The sequence below is a fragment of the Sturnus vulgaris genome, chromosome 19 (genome assembly GCF_052056855.1).
Source record: "Sturnus vulgaris isolate bStuVul1 chromosome 19, bStuVul1.hap1, whole genome shotgun sequence".
Taxonomy (NCBI): domain Eukaryota; kingdom Metazoa; phylum Chordata; class Aves; order Passeriformes; family Sturnidae; genus Sturnus; species Sturnus vulgaris.
The window spans coordinates 4,568,207-4,588,532 of record NC_142261.1 but is presented as its reverse complement, the minus strand read 5'-3'; the positions used below and the strand labels follow the sequence as shown (position 1 = coordinate 4,588,532).

General features: G+C 45.1%; 1 protein-coding gene across 1 annotated transcript in view; it reads right to left on the bottom strand.

Annotated features, from left to right (window-relative positions):
- Window positions 1–20,326, bottom strand: part of GRK3 (G protein-coupled receptor kinase 3) — a 59,494-nt gene that overhangs the window by 6,319 nt on the left and 32,849 nt on the right. Inside the window, exons 7-20 of the mRNA XM_014874878.2 lie at window positions 20,018–20,069; window positions 19,321–19,412; window positions 16,536–16,635; window positions 11,182–11,260; window positions 10,644–10,774; window positions 9,803–9,897; window positions 8,858–8,965; window positions 6,761–6,827; window positions 6,466–6,566; window positions 5,209–5,275; window positions 4,662–4,757; window positions 2,319–2,481; window positions 1,432–1,568; window positions 393–506 (exon numbers count right to left, since the gene is read on the bottom strand). Of these exons, the coding sequence (XP_014730364.1) occupies window positions 393–506; window positions 1,432–1,568; window positions 2,319–2,481; window positions 4,662–4,757; window positions 5,209–5,275; window positions 6,466–6,566; window positions 6,761–6,827; window positions 8,858–8,965; window positions 9,803–9,897; window positions 10,644–10,774; window positions 11,182–11,260; window positions 16,536–16,635; window positions 19,321–19,412; window positions 20,018–20,069 (1,402 nt within the window). The remainder of the gene's footprint in view (window positions 1–392; window positions 507–1,431; window positions 1,569–2,318; window positions 2,482–4,661; window positions 4,758–5,208; window positions 5,276–6,465; window positions 6,567–6,760; window positions 6,828–8,857; window positions 8,966–9,802; window positions 9,898–10,643; window positions 10,775–11,181; window positions 11,261–16,535; window positions 16,636–19,320; window positions 19,413–20,017; window positions 20,070–20,326) is intronic.

Here is a 20,326-nt window from a genome sequence, read left to right as displayed (position 1 = left end):
TGCCCATGTGCAGCCCTTAGCTTCTCCATCACCCCAGTGAAGGCTGGTACAATGTTTTGAGGACTTGAGCACTTTCCCCTTCCACACATGAGCTCCAGCAGTTCTCCACAGTGAGACATGAGCCAACGAGGCCCTTGGAGCACACAGAGCTTGAGAAGTTAGGAAGTTTTTAGCAATTTAATAACCTGAGCTCATTTTGTCCCAAACACCACTGAAATGCATGGCAGGAACTGGCACAGCTGCAGGTTTCCTGCCTTCAAAACTCGAGTGTGATAAACAGCTCTGCTTCACCAAGTGCCTTAATTAACATGCAACAGCACGACCTGAAAAACTTGTCAATTGTTTATCATACACAAAACAATCTGATCAGGTTATCAAAAATCAAGTCTTACCTCACACTGTAGGACAAACTGTTTTCCTCCTTTAATTCTCAGTAAGATGCATTTCTTATCTTTAATTTGTGTTTCTTCAACAGATACTATTTGTTCCATTGTCAGCAGGTTTTGCTGCAGCATTTGCAAAAGAGCAGAGAATTAATTGAAAAAAAAATGCTGTTGCCCATCAAATAAAGCCACTATCTCATTTTCCTGGACTATCCACATGAATTAAATGATGAACATTAAGAGTCATTACACAAACATTTATTTCTGAAGGCTGGGTCATGAACTAAAGATAGATAGTAAGGTAAGAGAGAGATTTACAAGGGGCTTGGTTGTTTCAATAGTGACAATGAAATATCAGCTCTAAAAGCCAGTAATGACAGCACGAAATAAAAATCTACAAATAGGTGTGTCTGCAAACAGAATAGCCACTATTTTCCCTCAAGAGCTGCATATCATTTGATACATTTTTCAAGCATTACTGTTATTACCAAAAAAAAAAAAAAAAAAAAAAAGCCAATTTCACTATTTCAAAGAGCTCAAAGGGAGTATTTCAGCCCTGAATACTTACAAAGTGAACATACACAGCAGTGTGCAGGAAAACTCTCCCTATGGACTGCAGAGGACACAATGTCTTAAATTCCAAACACTTCCTTAACTTAAATATCCAAATTATCTGCCCTGCACGTGAGCACAGCTGGGCTACACTACAGCCACTATAGCATTTTCTTGGAAATAAAATGCTATAGCATTTGTCACCTTACCAGTTTGTGTTTTTTTGTATAAATAGTCCAGAGGTCCTAAATGAAAAACAACACCATCAACTACCAAAATCCTTTAAAAACACGACAAAACAGAGCAAACAGCTTTCTCGAGTCAAATTTATGTCTCCTCTGTGCAGTGTAAGCTACCCATTAAGTACAGTGAGACTTGAGAGAAGTGACTCAAATCCACTGGGCTTTTATTCAGAGAGAACTCCTTCCCAGGAGAACTCCAGGTGTGTCCCACCTCCACCTGCCTTCCAGCAGAGCTCCCCAAGCCCCTCACTCACCCGGGACTCTCCTTCTCCTCGCCACTCCAGCCGGTTGGGGAAGAGGTAAAAGTAACGCCGCTGCCACTGAGTCAGGAAGGGGTTCCCCAGCTTGAGCATGTACCCATGCATGATACAGTCCTTCCCCAGGGCATAATCTAAACCAAGAGGAGATGTTAGCAAAGTGACAGGAGGTGCAGCCAAAAGCATTCAGAGCGAGCTCTGTGCCCGGGGGACGGAGCCCTGGAGCCGCCGTCCCCTGGGCAGGTGCAGATCACACACACAGCCCCACTTCTGCCCTAACTACACAGCTGCTGTGGCTGCAGAGTGGAGAACAAGGACAGGACTTGGCTTTTAAAGAAGTTTCTCACTGGAGGAGGTTGTTTAAAGCACTGGATGCTGCTCTCCAAAGTTCGGGGGTTTGATGTAACACCCCTGTGCAAGCTGCAAGTTTGCTGTGCAAAACCTCCTGGGGTTTTTCCCATCTCCTGGGCAGGAAATCAAACCACAGAGTGGGAAGGTGGGGAGGCCCTGGCACAGGGTGCCCAGAGAAGCTGTGGCTGTCCCTGGATCCCTGGAAGTGTCCAAGGCCAGGCTGGACAGGGCTTGGAGCAACCTGGGATAGTGGAAGGTGTCCCTGCCCATGGCAGTAGGGTGGAACTGGATGGGCTTTAAGGTCCTTTCCAACCCCAACTATTCCAGGATTCTGTGATTCCATGAATCTCTTTCCAAAACTTGATGTCATCACTCAGCATTTCAAAACATTAAGAAACATCTTAAGCAACATGACAGCGATTAAACGAATCCTAACGATTCCCGGGAATGACGGCAGTGGGAGTCTGTGGAACTCCAGACCCAGGAATTACTACCTAGCAGCAAAAGATGAGAGAAGTGTAAGGACAGATTACCTTCCTCGTGGCCAAGCTGCTTATTTTTAGCCCTTTTTCTGGCCTCAATTTTATCTGTGTCTGCATTTACTGCATCATAAACAGTTTCTGCTACTTCTTGCTGCCAACGCTCCGATATTACCAGAGGGAAGTTCTTATATAACTCCTGGTCACTATCAAGCAACTTGCAAGAGAAAAACAACAAAAAACCCAACATTTTAATAACTTTCACTATTCTTATCCCCCAGTTAATAGTTACCCATGCAATAGTATTATTTTACAAGATGGATTGAACTCAAACTTTCACAGAACAAACAGACGCAAGCAAGAGAAGCACAGACACTCATTTAAGCAAAGATATTAATTTATGTGCAGAGAACAGGCCACCTGCTCAAGACTTGTTTGGTTTGATAGCTCCAAAATCCTCAACTCAACACTGCCCCATAATGCTCTCTAGACATTGAAATAATTACTCCAATGTAAGCAGCAGCATTCTTAACTTTGCTGCACAAAACCTTCCTCAGCACAAAAACTCCACGAATAAGTGAAAAGGTACCTCTTCCACAGCAATGCCTTCCAATGCTTCCACAGCTTGGCTTTATATTCTTATTAACCCTCAAAATTTATCAGCAGCTAAATGTGCTGCAGATCTCAATTTTACTATTATAAGGATTCTTTTCTCCACTAATCCTTTGACTACTTAAACTGAATGGCACTGAAGAAAATTAGGAACAAATTCCTTCACCAAAAGAGTTTGTCCAGCACTGAGCAGGGCAGTGGTGGAGTGCCCATCCCTGGAGGGGTTTAAAGCTGTGTGGAGCTGCAGGAGCAGCTTCATTCTCCTACTGCAGTCAGGCCAGACATTCCTGGAATAGACATTCTCCTCCTTTTTAGAGACCCATGCCATATTCCAGCAGGAAAAACACACACCCAGAAGAGCTCTCTGGAATTGCAGGGATTCCCTGCGAGAAAGGGGGAACAGCCACAGGCATCCCCTGCTGGCTCCTCCCTTGTAACCCCAAACATGCTCTTCCTGGGGCCACTCTGCAGGATAATCACAATCCCAGGGGCCAGGCAGGAGAGCAAAGGGTTCACACTGTGGTGCCCAGGGCAGAGAGGGCTCCTGGCACCTCGCTGGCAGCTGACTCAGGCAGGAACCCTCCTGTCCCCTCTGGACGCCTGCGACACCCAGCAGGGCTGTGCTACCCCTCCCTGACTCACCCCCGAGGGTAAATTTATCCCATGGGCAGCCTGAGCTATGAGATTCTGAGATCAAACTGGAGATGACACAGCACTGACCTGCTGGTGAGTCACACTCCATGACAGGATTTCTCACTAAATCATGTTATTGACAATATCTGATCTCCTCAAGAAATGAAAAGATCGCCTGGTTGCTCCTTGCAAAATGTTCCTCTGAATTCTGGCATTGCAGAATTACAGCAGGCTGGAATCCTGCCAGGCTAACATCGATGCTGAAGATGTGGAATTTTCTGGGATAAAGAACATCCTGGGCTCTCTGCACTTTTCTGTGCCAACTTCTGTCACCACAGCAGGTGACACTGACAGACGAGCTCCCTTTTAAGCTCACTGAGTACTTAATGGGGCTTTTTGCTTATAAAGTTTAGAATAATTAGTTTCCCTCCTGACTCACTTCTCTAAGAACAAGAACAAGGCCTGTTCTACTGCAGAAATGGGTGATGAAAACAATGAAGGGCTGCTGTCCCAAAGTCCCAGGGAAACTTCAGAGAGTGGAGGAATTCACAGGGGGGTCACCCCCTTCACCTGAGTCCCAAAGGGACCAGCAGCTCTAACTTCTCTCTTTTTTAATATAGTTTATATTATTTTCATTACATTCTGGATAATATCAGAACGTGCAATTTTTTAACCACTTTTCCAACTTACGATTGCTACTATTAACACAGTTTGTAATTTTTAAGAGTTTTCCCCAGCACTCTCTCTGACCACTCAACTATTAAAATAACCTTTAGCTCCATTTCTCCAGAAATAAATCTCAACTAAATCCCAAAAAGCTACCAGAAATAAATCCCAACTTTTAAACGCGCAAACCATAAGGTATCCTTGAAAATCTGAGACTTTCCCAATTGTTTCCTGATCATTTGAAACATTTCCTTTCTCACACAAAACTTTTGGTAACAAAGTAGATTTCAGCTAAACTAAAAACATGAGGACTTGGCAAGCAACAACAAACAGGGAACCAGCCCAAGGTACCAGCATGGGCTGATTCTCCCAGCCTGAAGGAATTCCTTGCACATCCAGAGCCCTGAAGCAAAGGAATGCCAGACACACATGGAAAGCCAAGCACAGCAGTCCCAGTGTCACCCTCCACCACTGAGAGCTGGGTACCTTAATGCCTTTGGTGTCCTCTTCATCAAAGGAGCCAATGTCAAAAGCATCTGCTGCATTGACTTCTCCCCGGGGAGGAATCAAGGGGGGAGGGTACTAGAAATTAAAATCAGCATCATTAAAGACAAATTAATGGGCATTATTTAACTCCATTCTGTAGTCATGCATAACCTATGTATTTTTTTGCACAGATTACACCTGACTGTACGAGAGCATCTCCCTTGGAATTAAACTTCAGTGCAAAATTGTTGGCACTTCTTTTAATCAGAGCTCTTTCAAAAATATGGGGATAAAACTCCCCAGTTTAGAGACAGCAAAGGAAAGGAAACCATGCAGTCATTTGAGCCTGGAAATGTAATAACTCACTCCTAACAATCAGGAAGAGCTGTAGTAATGAATATTCATTAACAACCCTCCCTGTATTTGTGTGATTGAACACTTGTGCTGGGCACTGTGACCCTCAAGTTTTCTGTTCAGTACCTGTTTGGGTTTATTTTCTTTTTACTGCTTTACCAAGTCAGCTAAAATTACTGTCTTCATCGTTTACCTTCTGTAAATAGACTTGCTGCCAATCAATGCCTTTGAAGAAAGGATGTTCCTTTACTTCTTGTGCGCTGCAAAACAGAAGTGACTGAAATCAACAAACGAAGGGGCTTTTCAAGTGTATTCAAGGAATACAAAGCCTTCAAAGGTCACATTTCTATCACTTGAGAACATTGGGGAAACGTTCTTTTTTTGCAATAAAAAACGTAAGAATTCCTCAGTAAACACCAGGAGAGAAGATTTTCAGGTGGAAACATTTGGAACAGTGCTCTAGGGCTGGCAGGCAAGAACTCCTGATGGCACTCCATCATTTCCAACAGCAAAAAATGTTCCTGTGTTGTCACGATCCCAACACCGATCTGGGTCAGATCCCAAACACCAATCCTTTGGCAGATTCACCAATCACTGATTGTAAAAAACCAGATTACTCCATACCATTTCAAATTATACAAATTTTATGGGAAAATAATCAACTGCTCTTGTTATGCCCCAAGGAAAAGCAATCTCAGGTCATTATCAAAGAGGGCTCCGAGACAAAAACTTGGAGATTCCTCTGAATCTCCCACTGGAACTGGAGCCAGCCCTAGGCTCAGGTGTGACCATCAGCTACCTGTTATCACACATCCCAATGGTTTCTCAACAGTTGTTTACTCCTCTCCTTTTCACTCTCAGTCTCACACAGGCTTTTTAAGCAGGAGACAACAACTTCACAAACAGCTACAAGCAAGGTGAGCTTGGCAGAAGCAAGGAGTGTTTTGTAGTCAAGAAACGAAACAAAAGCTCTTTTCCTTAGAATAATCAAGTGACACGGGGAGCACCAGCAATACTCACAGCTTTTTCTTTGGTGGTTTTGGGATTGGGGTTTTTTTTGTTTGTAATATGCTCCTATCATTACAGATAAAATATAAGCAATTAATTTTCCCTATCAGTATGTCTGAGTCAAGTCATATGATTTCATGCCAAAACAGATCAGGCAAAACCAGAAAAACAACCAAGGGATGAGAAGCAGGAACACCACCCAATGCAAGCATGACTGCAGGGAACTCAGGGAAAGGCTTTAAGGACAGAAACTGTCCAAAAAAACATGTCCAAACTGATGGAAGCTGAAATGTAATTCCATGCAGCAGCACTTTTTAATGTTCTCTTTCCAAAATTAAAATCCTCACAACAGGAAGCAGATTTTTACTTGAAATGAATTCACTCATTGACAGAGAAGTGGAAATTTTTCAAGGCAGAGGTCCAAGGAGAAGACAACACCTACCTTCTTCCTTGGCACCCAAGCCTCTTGCTCACATCCCGCTGCAGGAGCCCTTCCAGAAGGGACTTGAGCTCGGGAGAAAAGGAATCCGGGAGCTCCACGTTCTGCGGAGAGAGGAAACACAAAGAGATATTCCACCATGGAAGTGCTGTGTTCTGCTCTCTTGTCTCTGCTGGCGTTTGGGAGCAGCTCTCCCATGTGCAAACGCAGCTCTCTGGGAGAGCAGGGGGTGCAGCTGCAGTTTTAGGGGACATGGGAGCTCAGGGAGCACGGGGATGTCACTGGGACCAGGTCTTACCACGGTGAGCGTCATCCGGTCGATCTCGTGCTTATCTTTGGTTTTGTGCTGCCTGAAAGGGCTGTGCCTGTGCAGAGAAGAAAAAAAAAAAAAAGGAATGTTAATAAATGTAAAGCCACAGCGTATCAGGGTATTTCAGCTGTGGCAATGCCAGGAAAGAGTGGAGCATCCTGTTAGTCCCATCCTTTGCCCTCATCAATCCTGTCCTGCAGAACAATCTGATCCACAGCAAGGTGAGCAGAAAGTTGGGTAATTCTTAAACAGTGATCTGGCCTTAAAAGATGTGCTTTAAATGCCTCATCAATTACATATATCTCCCAAAAACCCGAACAGTTTTCAGCTATCAAGGAAACCCTAAGCAGCCTTCACCCACAGGGATTTAAATCCAAGGATTTCTATAGGGAAGGTGAGCATGACCCACTGAACTCACCACATCCCATCATGGAGAGTAAGGAGATAAGAGATCACAGATCCCACAGCATCAGCCACTGGGAAGATATCTGATGATATCTTGTAAATTATCAGCTTCATCCCTTTCCTGCTTTATAATTCTGGTTTGAATTTGAATTTTCCTCTAAGCTACGGAAGATTGTGGCACATTAAGAGATTTATTACACAGTCCTTCATGAGAGAAAGAAGCAGCATTGTAGTAAGAGATATTTTGATTACATTTAGGATACATTCCCTGCTTCTTTTCTTTAAAACCTTGAGGGGATGATGTTTTTCACAACCAAAATGTGATTCACTTATCAATTCCATTAATTAGCTACTCTAAAGCATTCTGGCTTACCACATGGCAGAGTGTACCAGCATGCTTCAACCGGAGACCTGCTACTCCCAAGTTATTTTCCATTTATTCTCAAAAATGTTCTGATTGATGGATGCAATGGATGGACCAGGACTTCATTTTTTCTCTTTTTAGCATGACAGGTAAATGGTTCCCACACAGCCTCATGTACTCTGACAAGGAGGCTCTGAGTAGATCAGGGAAGAAAATGATTCACTGGCGACTTATGGGCAGATTCTGTGCCAAACTAAATTTACCAAATACCAAGAAATGGCACCATGTGCCCAGCCCTTGTTTTGGGATGTGTTTAATTGGCTTCAGAACAGATGAGGAACGAGAGTTCACCGTGAATAATGCTCTGATTTCTGGCTGAGCACTGATACCACCCTGAACATCTCTGCCAGGGAGAATCACAGCCCAAAGACTGGCAATTTAAACATCATTTCTTTCTTTATTTGCACCCTTACATAGTCTGCTTTGTGCACAATTAATGTTAAATTGATACAGCTCTAGAGTTCAATTCACAAGTCACACACTGACCTTCCTTTGTACAGTGTCTGGATGGAGATAAAAGCTCATAATTAATTATGTGTGAGGACACAGGATGACCTAATGATCAATCTTTACAGAGAACCACTGTGAAAAGCCTCAGATTTCTTCTGCTTTGCCATTAACAGTGAGGATGCCATTTTCAACAAGGACTTGCCCATCAGTGCTTGTTGACTGCTCAGATAAATCCCATGGCATTAATCAATTCTAGACACGGAAGTTTAATGAGCAGGTAATTGCTGACAGAGCTGTAATTATGGTGTACCTTTGGACACTGATTAGGTAACAGGCCAGATTCAGCAAATGGAAGGATCCACACTTGGTACCTGGCCCAAACCCTGCAGGAATGAAGGCTGAGTACACAAAAAGGGACCAGTGCAGCCAAGAGCTTCTCCACACCACCAGGTCTCAGCCTAACACGAAGCCCACGATTTAACAAGGCTGCTTAAAGCACTCCAAGGAGCAACATCACAGCATTGAAAACACTACCAGCTGCCAAGAGAGGAGCAAACTGCTGTGAGCAGCAGTTCAAAGAGCACAGAGAGGACCTGCCTTCCTCATGTCCCACACCTGCAGCTACTACAGCACACAGGGCTTGGCTCTGGTTTGGTTTGGAAGAAAAAACCTGGGTTTGTCTCGCTTGGGGACACGGGTCAGCACTGAGGGATCACTTCAATCTGTGGCACACAATGTCCTGCTGTTCCAAGGGACACCCACAGAGGCCCCCAGGCTCCCAAAGGCAAGGCAGGAGCCCCACTCACCCCCTCAGCAGCTTGAAGAGCATGCAGCCCAGGGAGAACCAGTCAGCACTGCTGTCGTAGGCTGTGCCCTTCTGCAGCACCTCGGGGGCCATGTACCCGTGGGTTCCTCTGCAGAGCACAACAGCACAAAACATTCATTACATCCAACATCATCACTGGGAAAAAAAACATCATTAAAAATCAATATTCTCTCGGTAAGACAGCCCAGTTTGGAAAGACTTAATTTTAACTATTTTATTTTGCCTCCAATGGATTTCATGTGTTACCCGTGTGAGCACAGGACACTCCTGAACTCACCCCTGGGCACCACTAGAAGCAGCCACCAGGTATTGCTTTTACCTTTGACATACTCAAAACGTATGGACTTTTTTCAAGAAGCTACTGAATTGCAAATCTCTTAAGGTGTGACAGGCTGGAGTTTCCCTTTTTTGCATAAATTCCAAGACTAAATCAGGGCAATTGAGGACCTAAGAATAAAACGTGCCAGGTAAGATGGGAATCCACACACAATTCCTGGAATTCAGATCCTAGTTAAATCCTGATGGCAAGAGGCAGAAAGAAGATAATTTGCCTCCAGTTCCATGAAGATCCAGAAAGAGAAAGACACAATAAATCCAGGATTTTAGTCAGTTTGGGAATATTTAATTACCAGGTTGGGACAATTAAAGCAATCTGGTACTTTAACTCAGTCAGGTTCTTCTCTGAGCAGTGAATCATCCTGAAATAATGTGTCATCTCCCAGCCATGCCTACACATCAGCTGCTACAACTGAGCAGGAAAACAGGGAGAGGAGCCCAAAGACCTCATTAGAGCCTCCAGCTCAGCAAGCCTGGGCCACACAAGTGTCATTCCTCCCCTTCAGGCAAAGTTAAGTTAGAAAGACAAACTCGGGATGTATTTAGCACTACCTGTATGTGCAGCAAAGCTCCCAGACATAATACTTACACACTGGCATGTGGCTTCTTTTTGGAAAAGTCACAAGCCAGCCCAAGGTCTGATATCCTCACATGCCCATGTTCATCCAGCAGGATATTTGCAGGCTGGAAACCAACACAGGGAGGTGAGTTCTTGGTATTCCCCAGCTGACTTCTGCAAACTCTCACAGCACAGTAACTCAAACATCAATACTGCCTGGTAATTGGTAATTGCCTTCTTTTATTTAACATCAATATACCAGGCACTTTCCAGATAAAAATCTACGCTCTCAGAGAGCACTACCATCAACTCCACAGGTTATGAAATGCTGAATAACAGACAGGCAAGGCAAGGTTTGAAACACAAAGCAGGTCATAAATGAATAATCCATTCTGGCCTCAAGCTGCTTTTGGTTTCTTCACAGCAGGGTCTGAGTGTGGCTCTTACACCTTTTATTCTCAGTCTCTGGGCAGACTTTCATCCCCTTGTGCTGTCACTTGGTCCAGGGACTCTTCTCTGGGAGCTGTCCTTGATTTCCCAACTGTCAGTGAAACCCCTCAGCATTTCTTGTGCTGTTGTTCCCCATCACACACACAGAGGCCTCTTCCAGGGCTCCCAGAAATACAGAATATCTTCTAAATTACTCCCAGCAGGGAGATAAGCAACACTTCAGAGGATTTACTGTGACCCCCAGGAAGCCTCTCCCAGGCTGGCTAAACTGGATAATGGCACAGATTAGAACGACTTTGAAAACTCAGTACAAAAATCAGGCAGATAAAGAAATAATCCTGCCAAGGAAAGGTTTCAGGAAAGGAAATCCATGGAAGTTATCTGAGGGTCTGTGTGGATGCAGGCACCCACCAACCATTACCTTCAGGTCTCTGTACACCACGAAGCGATTGTGCATGTGCTCTAACCCCAGGATGATTTCAGTAGCATAAAATCTCATTTCTTTTTCAGAAAACACTCCGTGCTGGGAGAGGTGGTAGTGCAAATCTCCTCCTGAAACGAGAATTGAGATGCAATTAAGCAAAATCTTACCCTGCAGGCAGACAGGCTAACACTGTGGGGGAACAGCAGAGCTTTTGTAGGTTCTTATCACCTGTGGAGCACACAGCCTCACCCTCTGCAAGTCAGTGTGGTGACAAAATAGCTCAGAAAGTCCATACAGAGATTTGATCAGTCTGAAACTCCATTTTAAAATGCATTTATTTCATAAACATTTGCATTCAGTGACTAATCCAGCAGAGGATTTCCACACAAGCAAAGGCTGAACCACACACTGGTTTGTGGAGAGAGCTGAATAAATCAGCTCATGGAGCAGCCCAAGCTTGAGGGACCAACCATCTCAGCAATCCTCCTGCCAAAATTCCTGTAACATCACCATCATCTGAGCAAGTCTTGCTTACCATTCATGAGGTCCAGAATGAAGCAGAGCTTGTCAGGGGTGTGGAAGGCATAGGTCATACAGACTATAAAAGGACAGTCCTGCAAGGGAAGAGCAGAGGTTCACCTTGGGCAAAAAGCAAAGCGTGACTTAGGAAAGCTAAAAATATCTGATCTGGTATTTTTCCTGTGCTATTTGCCAGTATTCCCAAGCTCTCACTCCTGAAATGCAGCTACACTGGTAACCACTGTCCCCCTGTAAGGGCCCTGCCCAGGTGACAGTGAAGGGGTTTGGCCCCCCCAGCAGCATTTCCAACAGAGGATTGAAGGAATGTGAACACACCAGGCAAGCGCTGGGATTCTGGATGTTCAGGAAGCAGCTACAGCAATGTTAAGATCATTTGGGAGGTTTAGGAGGTCAGAGCAGAGCAGCCAGGGCAGTGATGGGTTACTCCCCATCTCCTGATGCACCTGAACCTCAATTCACCCCATGTTTAGGACAAGCAGCCATAAAAAATTCCACTGGAAAAACACATCTTTGTTCCCAAGGTCTGCTCATGACACACACTCAAAACCCCATGGCAGCAGCTGGCAGACCTTCCTCTGCACTGGGCCTGTGCTGGATGCAGCATAAAATTCATAATTACGGAATTGCTGAGGCTGGAGAAGCCCTTTGAGATTGCTGAGGCCACCACTAACCCAAGTCCCCAAGAGCCACATCCACACATGTGTTAAATCCTTCCTGGGATGTGACTCCACCACTGCCCTGGGCAGCTGTGCCAGGCCTGGAGAATCCCTTCCATGAAGAATGGACCTGCTTTGGTCCTGCTGGCCACACTCGTGCTCATACAAGCCAGGAGGCTCTTGGGGGGGTGGCTGTCACTTCATCACCTTCTTCTCCAAAGCTGTATGGGATGGAATCATGGAATGCTTTGGGTTGGGAGGGACCTTAAAGCTCATCTCATCCCAAGCCCCTGCCACGGGCAGGGACACCTTGATGGGAGGCTGTGGTACAAAAGCAGAGCTGTTTGCTGAGTGTGCAGGGATCCCTTTGGGAATGGCTGGGCTGCCCCATCCCACACCTGATCCCAGAGGAGCCCAGGACACCGTGCAGGAAGCAGAGAGTGGCCACACGTGACTCCAAGGACGTGCCTGGCTCTGCAGGATGGACAAGGGAAAGCTCTGGGAATCTCTGACAGGAACTTGCTCCCGTCCCAAATTAGAAACAGCAAAACACGGTGGCCTTGGGCAGCGGGGGAGAGAGGAAAGGGAGGGACAGGGACACTTCAGAGCCCCTCCATCCTTCCATGAGGGTGAAATAAAAAAATGTTTCTAGAGCTGGCTGCAACCCCAGGGATCCCCACAGTGCCTGGGGACACCCTGCTCCGACCCAACTGCACTTTTATGTTTAGCTCACCCCAAATGCTCCCTGCAGAGGGGAGGGATGGGTGTGAAACATCTGAACAGCATCCAGGAAAAAAACCTCAAATTTCTAAATAGCCCTAAAAATAAGGAGCCTGATGTGGTGTCTAACACAAGATACCACCTCTGGTTATGAACTCTGTGTTGGGGACTATTGTAGCTGCCACTTAACTTCACAACAGAAGCTTTAGCAGAATTATTAACTTAATTTCCTGCATCGACTGGGTAATTCAGAAGTGTCCCCAAGCAGGGCTCCTAAAATTTCAGAGCAATCTAATTACCCAGAAGGATTTAGTGGTAGAATTTAAACACCACACATAGACAAATAAAAAGGTTTCTCTATGCCAGAACATAGCTTGCTTATATTTTTATGGATTTTAAAAATAAAAGTTATCTGGAAGTGTTAATGTGATGCATAACTCATTTTTGTGCAAGCATTCCTAATTTCATCACTACTCCCTCCCTGCTTAACAGAGAGAAAAACTGTACTGCAGTATTTTCCTGACACAAAAAAAACACGGCAAAAGAGTATTCTACAGCATAAAAAATAAAAAACACCCTATGGTTATTTTTTAAAGGACACATAAAGTAATAAAACCAATTTCCCAGGAGAGCAATTCTTCATTGCAGTCAAGTTTCTGCTCTGATGAAAATAAGCAACATTATGACATTAATGTGTGAATTAAGACCAGTTTGGAAGGAGTTCCTTACATCCAAACAATCCTGGATTGAGTCCAGAGAACTGCTGAAATTAAAGTTGTGGCAATAAATCATGTGGAAGGAAAAAAAATATTAGAGCAACCATTAAGAAAAAAAAGTAGAAATGTGATATTTTAAAGACATTGGCACATGAAAAAGTGCTCTGTGAGGAAATCTTTGCTTCTGACTCTTCACTGAAAGCCAAGCACTCAGCTTTGGGGCACAAAGTGACAGCAAACAGGGGACAAAGGTGTTCAGAGCACAGAGCAGCTGTGTCCCATCTTAACTGGAGGGCAGCTCTGTCCTGATATGTCACTCAAAGACGTGTCAGTCACTGACTGAAACACGTGAAAACCAACCAAGTACCTGCTCTGCTCCAAAAAACCAGATTATTGATCTCCTTATGGTGGGTGGGACTCCTGGAGTGTCCTGAGCAGGGGCCTCCAACTGGGGATATTCTGGGATTATATTTATCATCCCTTGGAGGAAATCTTGAACCCAGCCATCAGTAAAATTATCTCAAGAAGAGCTGGGTAAGGCAGATGAACTGCTGAGTTGTTTTTTTTTTTTTTACAAAGAAAAAACTGGGAGCCACAACAGAGAGGAGGCACAGCCCTGAACAGCTCCTGGTCTTGCAACAGAGAGATGGAATGATCCCCTCCTACCCTCAGGAAAAGATTCATGGAATAACCACTTCCTTCCACAAGCACCTTGGGACTGGCTGCTTTCACAGGGTCCATCAGTGCCTTGGTGATTTCCATGTTCCAGTTTATGAACAGAAATCAGGCAAATACTGGCTTACTACAGAAATGAAATAATACTTTTTCTTTTCACAGAAAGTAAAATATTTTCCCTACTCTGTGACCTTCCAAGGATTTCACAATGCCTTTCCAGCCTGAAGGTCTCTGTGGGAGGGGAAGATGGGGCCTGTGTCTTGCAGAAGAGGAAACCCAAAGCTCAGTGACAGTTTGTCCCCGTTACACCACAGTGACACAGCAAAGACACCAACGGAGACCGAGCCCTGCAGAGCCCACTTTGGTGCCACCAGGCCCATCCAAGAGGCTCCAGATGCTCTGCACAGGTGCCTGCTGTACTCCTGAACCCACTGAAAATGTGGGAAGCTGCTCCCACCACGCAGCCAGCACCGACTCCAGCATGGGAGCTGCCTGCTCCAGGAGTGCTGGGGAATGCCAGAGCTCGAGGTGGATTAACAGAACTGATTACACAACCAGCTGTGTCATCTGCACAGCTGTTATTATGCATTTTGCAGAGACATCTGGATTCCCAATTAAATGACTAATTGCACTGTGATGGACTTCCCAGTTCCATTTTGCTCTGGGCAGCACAGAGCTGTCCCTGGGCACAGCATGTGCCACTGCAGCCTCCCAGCTCCTATTCAGGGATGGAAGGAATTCTCTTATTCCACCACCTTCAAAACCTGTCTCGTTCTGCATATTCCAAGTGCTCCAGCCTCTCCTGCCCAGGTGTACCTGACCTGAATGAGCAGCACTTTGTACAAAACCTCTCTTCAAAGTTCTTCAGATTTCTGAGAATCTGAAAGAAATGTCACTCTAATGAGCTGATAAATCCTTAACAAAAGAAACAAATGGTTCCTCCTGCTGCTCCCCCTGCTCAAAGCCTCACTGTGTGCTGGCCTGTGAGAATACTGCCTCCACCAGCAGCTCCTGAACTATTTTCTCTTTGAATCTCTAGACATGCAAATCCACATTCAGTGCTGGAGCCACAGAATCACAAATTAAAGTTAATGGGAAAATTATTACTCATTTCCCTCGATTTCTTGTCTATTCTCTACTACAGACCTACTCCCCACTGGTTTTCAGGAATCCTGACACACATGGACAAGCCACAACTTCTTTCTGGTGAAAACAGGCAACTTGATTAAAAAGTCTGAAGGGATAAATCAGAGATCCCAGAATGGTTCGTCTTGGAAGGGATCTTACGTTCATCCAGTTCCATGCCTTGCCACAGGCAGAGACACCTTCCATTGTCCCAGATTGTTCCAAGCCCTGTCCAGCCTGGCCTTGGACACTTCCAGAGATGGGGCAGCCCTGTGCCAGGGTCCCCCCATCTTCACAGGGAAGAATTCCTTCCTAATATCCCATCTAACCTTGCCCTCTGGCACTGGGAATCCAATCCCCCTTGTCCCAAATCCCTCTCCAGCTCTCCTGGAGCCCCTTTAGGCACTGGAAGGGGCTCTAAGCTCTCCCTGGAGCCTTGGCTTAGTGCTGGGATAATGCCTGGACCCGAGGATCTTCAAGGTCTGTCCCACAGAAAAGATCCTCTGATCTCTGGGGACACAGCTCTGGTGTCTCAGGACAAAGCTCACTGTTTGCTCCGTGTCACTGCAGGCAATCCTGCTCTTTGCACAGCCTGGAACAAAACCACACATGATCCCTGCTCATCCCTCCCGTGCCTGCTGGGAACGGGGGCTGTGCTCCTGTGTTCCCACACCCAGGGTTTAAATTCATGCACCACAAGGTGAGGGAAGTGAACCTTCCTGGCAGCATCACCTGTAGCCATGGCAACCACGGTGTCACTGCAAGGAGGGCACAGCCATCTCCAATCCTGCCTGGAATTTCTCTGAGCCCAACACGCCTCAGCCAGCACTCAGTGGCCCCAGAGCTGGGGAGCCAACATCAGGAAGGGGCTGGCTTTTTGTACCTCAGTGATGGTTTCAGCTTTACATTTTGATTAATCTAATTTTAGTCCAATTTATAAATAGAATAGATGGGCAGACTGGCTTGGTACACCTTGACTCAGCTGAAGTACATCAAAAACAAAAAAGGGAAAAATTGGATATCAGAGTAACAGGAAAGGGAAGATGAACTGGAGTTTTGTCTGCAGGAGCACTTTAGATTCCACAAAAGTACTATCTAACCACAGCAAAAAAAAAGGAATCTTTTTTACAAGACAGAATCGTCTTTTGGAAAAGTTTCAAACAAAATACTTTTAAAAGGATATTTTAAAAGTCAGGAGGGTGGGAGGATGAATTACCTCAGAAATGGGCACCCCCACAAGCCTCTGCAGTAAAGATGCTCATTCTGTAGGACCCAAACTGATCAAGCAAGTTTGGTTTTTCCCTCCTCATTTCAGACACATTGCAAGAATCAGGGGGAGGAGGCTCCAGTGGGGGTTAATTTTTGCATATCACACAAGGGAATTGATGGAATATGCATTACATGTAACAGCTTTTACATTATATGGAAGAAAGAAAGAATCACATAGTGATACTTACTCCTGTACTGACAAGAGACAGCATAATTCTTTCATTTAAGGCTAATGTTTCTCCTTGCTTCATCTTGATTCTCTTCTTATCTAAACATTTCATTGCATACCTGAAAAAAAAAACCAAAACAACCATTCAGAAAAAGCCCCAAAAATCTCCTCTGTGAAGACTAGTCACTGGCAGTCAGGTCATGCACATTTACAGGATGCTGTAAGCAAGCTCTTGAAAGACTTAAACCCAGGACTAAAAACATCATTTCAGCCTAAACATAGAACCTCCAAAATCTCCCAGAATTAACACATTTCCAGCAGAAGCCTCCTGACAGAGAAATGTGCTTTAACAAATAATTCCATGTCCAAACCATCACAGTGAAATAGGAATTACACAACATATATTCATTTTCTCATACCTACAAGCAAGGATCTGCCACAGGAATTAAATAACAAATTCTGCCATGGTTCCATTTAATTCCAACAGTTTCAGCTCTACCAGGAAAAGTAATATCTTGAACACACACTGAGTTTTACGTGTATTTTTTTTTTCCTTAATTTTCTTTCTACTCAAGAAAAAGTCAGATACACACAAGAAAGCTTTTTTAGTCTTCTACCATCTGTGCTACACAAATTAATAAAATTTTTCTCACAAAGGATGTTACCCTAACAACCATCAACCACAGGAGGATATGATACAGGCTGGGTATTTTTCCAAGATGTTGGGTGAGTTCATTAATAGACATCAGTGAGAAGGACACGTGTGTTCCTCCACAGAACACTCCTAGACATGGGCACCCATGGATTTTTAGGAAATCACCACATTACAGCAGTGCTTCAATGCCCATCCCCATCCAGCCCTGGGGCCTCACCTTGGCTCCAGCTCCCAAAAACAGCCACGTCATTCCTGACATCAATGTGCTGGGAGCGGGGGAGTGAGGGTGAATTTTAACTTTCCAGACTGGGAATAAATTCATGTGCTCCTGCTGAGGAGTCTGTGAAGGGTGAGTAAAAATAATGCCCTGACTGAAGAGTGGCACTGGGGATGTTCAAGGCTGATGGAAATCACAAAAAGAATGGTTTGGGTGGGAAGGGACCTTAAATTCAGGGACACCATCTACTATCCCAGGTTGCTCCAAGCCCCATCCAACCTGGCCTTGGACACTTCCAGGGATCCAGGGGCAGCCACAGCTTCTCTGGGAACCTGTCCCCAATCAAGACTGTCACTGTCCTGCTGTCCCTCTCTCTCTCTCCCTGCAATGCTGCACCCAGTTTCTGGCCCCTCTCTAGAGGTGCTTGCAGGGGGGGTTGAAGAAGCCCCAGGTGTGTGAGTGCTCAGTGAACACTGCTGGTGTTACCTGGGAGGCAGGGGAGGCTTCCCACGCTCCTTGCAGGCTCTAAGTGCAGCAGAGGCAGCCATCTGGAGGGGATGGGATCTGGGTTAGGGATGGGCACACAGGTTTGGATCAAGAAAGAACTAAACCAAACCTCTACCCAGAAGCTGAGCCTCATCTGAAGTTTTGCTTCGAATTCGAAAAAGAAGGTTGGTTTTCCCACATTTTGCTTCCCTTTGCTCTATTTGTGTCTGATAAAACCTGTCCTTTGCTTCACTTTTTCCTGTCCTTCTCACTTCCCAAGGGTTTATCCACCTCCTGCCAGAGCTCTACTCAGACATGGGAGGTGGCTGGGACTGTGAGAACTGCCTGCTGAGCGTGCCTCAAGCTAAATAAAATGTTTATTTTTGTACATGGACAAATGAATGAATTGTACACGGACAAAAAGTACCAAAGCTAGAATAAAGCCAGTGTTGTTAGTAAGAGCATTAATATAAATACTTGAAGTCACTGCAGAAATACTGAATATAATAATAGCATCATTAAGATGACTTCCACTTGTTAGGAGTCAGAAGTTTATTATTATCAAGGATGTCAGGCACACACAAGTGCCAGAGGAGCCAGCAGGAACCAGACAGAGGGCACCTCTCACACGCCCTGCTCACTTGGGAGGGAAATGTTTAAGGATGGGCTGTGGACTAAAATTGTTAAGAGAAAAGCAAGATGAAAGGGTGGGGTGTAAATAAAGAAATGGATTGATATTGAGAACAACAGGTTAAATCCATGCCCAGGTGTTCAGATCAGAACACAATGGGACAATGATGCCTAGAAATGGAGATCTGACGATCAGGGGAAGTGTGTGAATGCAAAGATCACAAAAAGAATAAAAAATCACCCAGGGCTGACCCTGGAGCTCCCACAGAGAAGCACAAGTGGGATATCCCCTTCCAAATGGCAGCAGGGATCACTGCTTTCACCACACATGGAGCAGGCACTGATGCAACTCCCCAGACTGGGAACAGCACGCTGGGAATGAGCTCTGGCACAGCCCTGACTGCCCAGCACTGGGACAGGCTCCTGCAGCACCTCCAGCTCCACCTGGAGCAGGTGACACCTGAGCAGCCACCATGGGTTCCACAGGGACATCACTCTGCCCTGGCAGCCTCTGATCCTGGGAATTTTGGAGCACACACCTGATTTTAACACATGTGCATTTTCCACTGGTTTTGACAGGACGTTTCCATGTGCCCAGGAGCTTTGTGAGCCCCTGCATGGCATGAACAGGATCCAGGAGCAAACTGAGCCTGCAGTGAGCCAGGAATCAGAACCTCTGGGGATAAATCTGCATTACAAAGAACTTCACAGCAACATGATGCTGCTTTCCACTGATTTCCTAAGAAATGATTGGAAGGATTTCCTCACTAGTGCAGAGTTTACAATCACCTCTGCCATAGAGTGTGTGATACTCACATTTTTCCAGTGTCTGCTTTTCTGCAGCCATACACTTCACCAAATCCCCCTCTTCCTATTATTCTATGTACACTAAAATCATTCATGGTCAGCTGCAAATGGAAACAGAAACAACAAAACAAAACCTTCATTTTTCCAGCATTAAAAAAACTTACTGTGAAAACATCTAAATGATCCATGAATGTGGTGAGATCCTCAACTGTAACTCAACAGCATTTATTGTGTTGGAAAAGGAGCCCCTTATTGTTGATATTTCCATGTACTTGGAAGCACTAGAGTGAGAAGTAGCAACAAGGGGAATGAGGCTGTTGCTCCCAAAAACTGCCAGTCTCATTCAGGGCTATTTTTACAGCCCAAGTTGTCACAGAGAAGTGCAGAGGGACAAAAGCAGAGGCCAAGGGAAGGGGCTCAGAGGGTGCTGGGATCACAGCAGGACTGGAAGGGGAAAGGGAGATGGACAGGGATTGGGGCTGATAAACAGTTCAGCTCTTCAGCCATTAAAAAAATCAAAATTCTATTAACTGAGGAAGGCAGAGGGGACGTCCAGACAGGAATCATCAGGGCTGTGCCTAAGAATAGCAGAGCAATGACATCCACCACCCTCCTTAATGAGGCCTTTGCAGAGCAGCATTCAAAACTGAACATTCTCTTTCCTGTATCAGCCTCTGACAAGATAAATATACTTGTAAGTACTTACATGAATATTTAGCTCTACATTTTTCCATTGACAAAATCTAGTAAACTTGTCACTGCAAAAGAAAAAAAAAAAAGTTTAAAAGTTGTCTGAGACTATTGTGTAGAGTATTACAGGAAATGTCAAGACTCTGATATTTAAAATCTAGTCTGAGCTAGGGCGTGGGGTGGTATTTAATAAATGACAGCCTTCCTTTCACCAACTGTAATCTTACCCCCACCAAGAAAAACAATTCCCAGGCAGAGCACACTCCACGTTCTACATCCTTGGGAGAGAAAGAGAGCAGATAACCTTATCCCTGGAAGTGCTCAG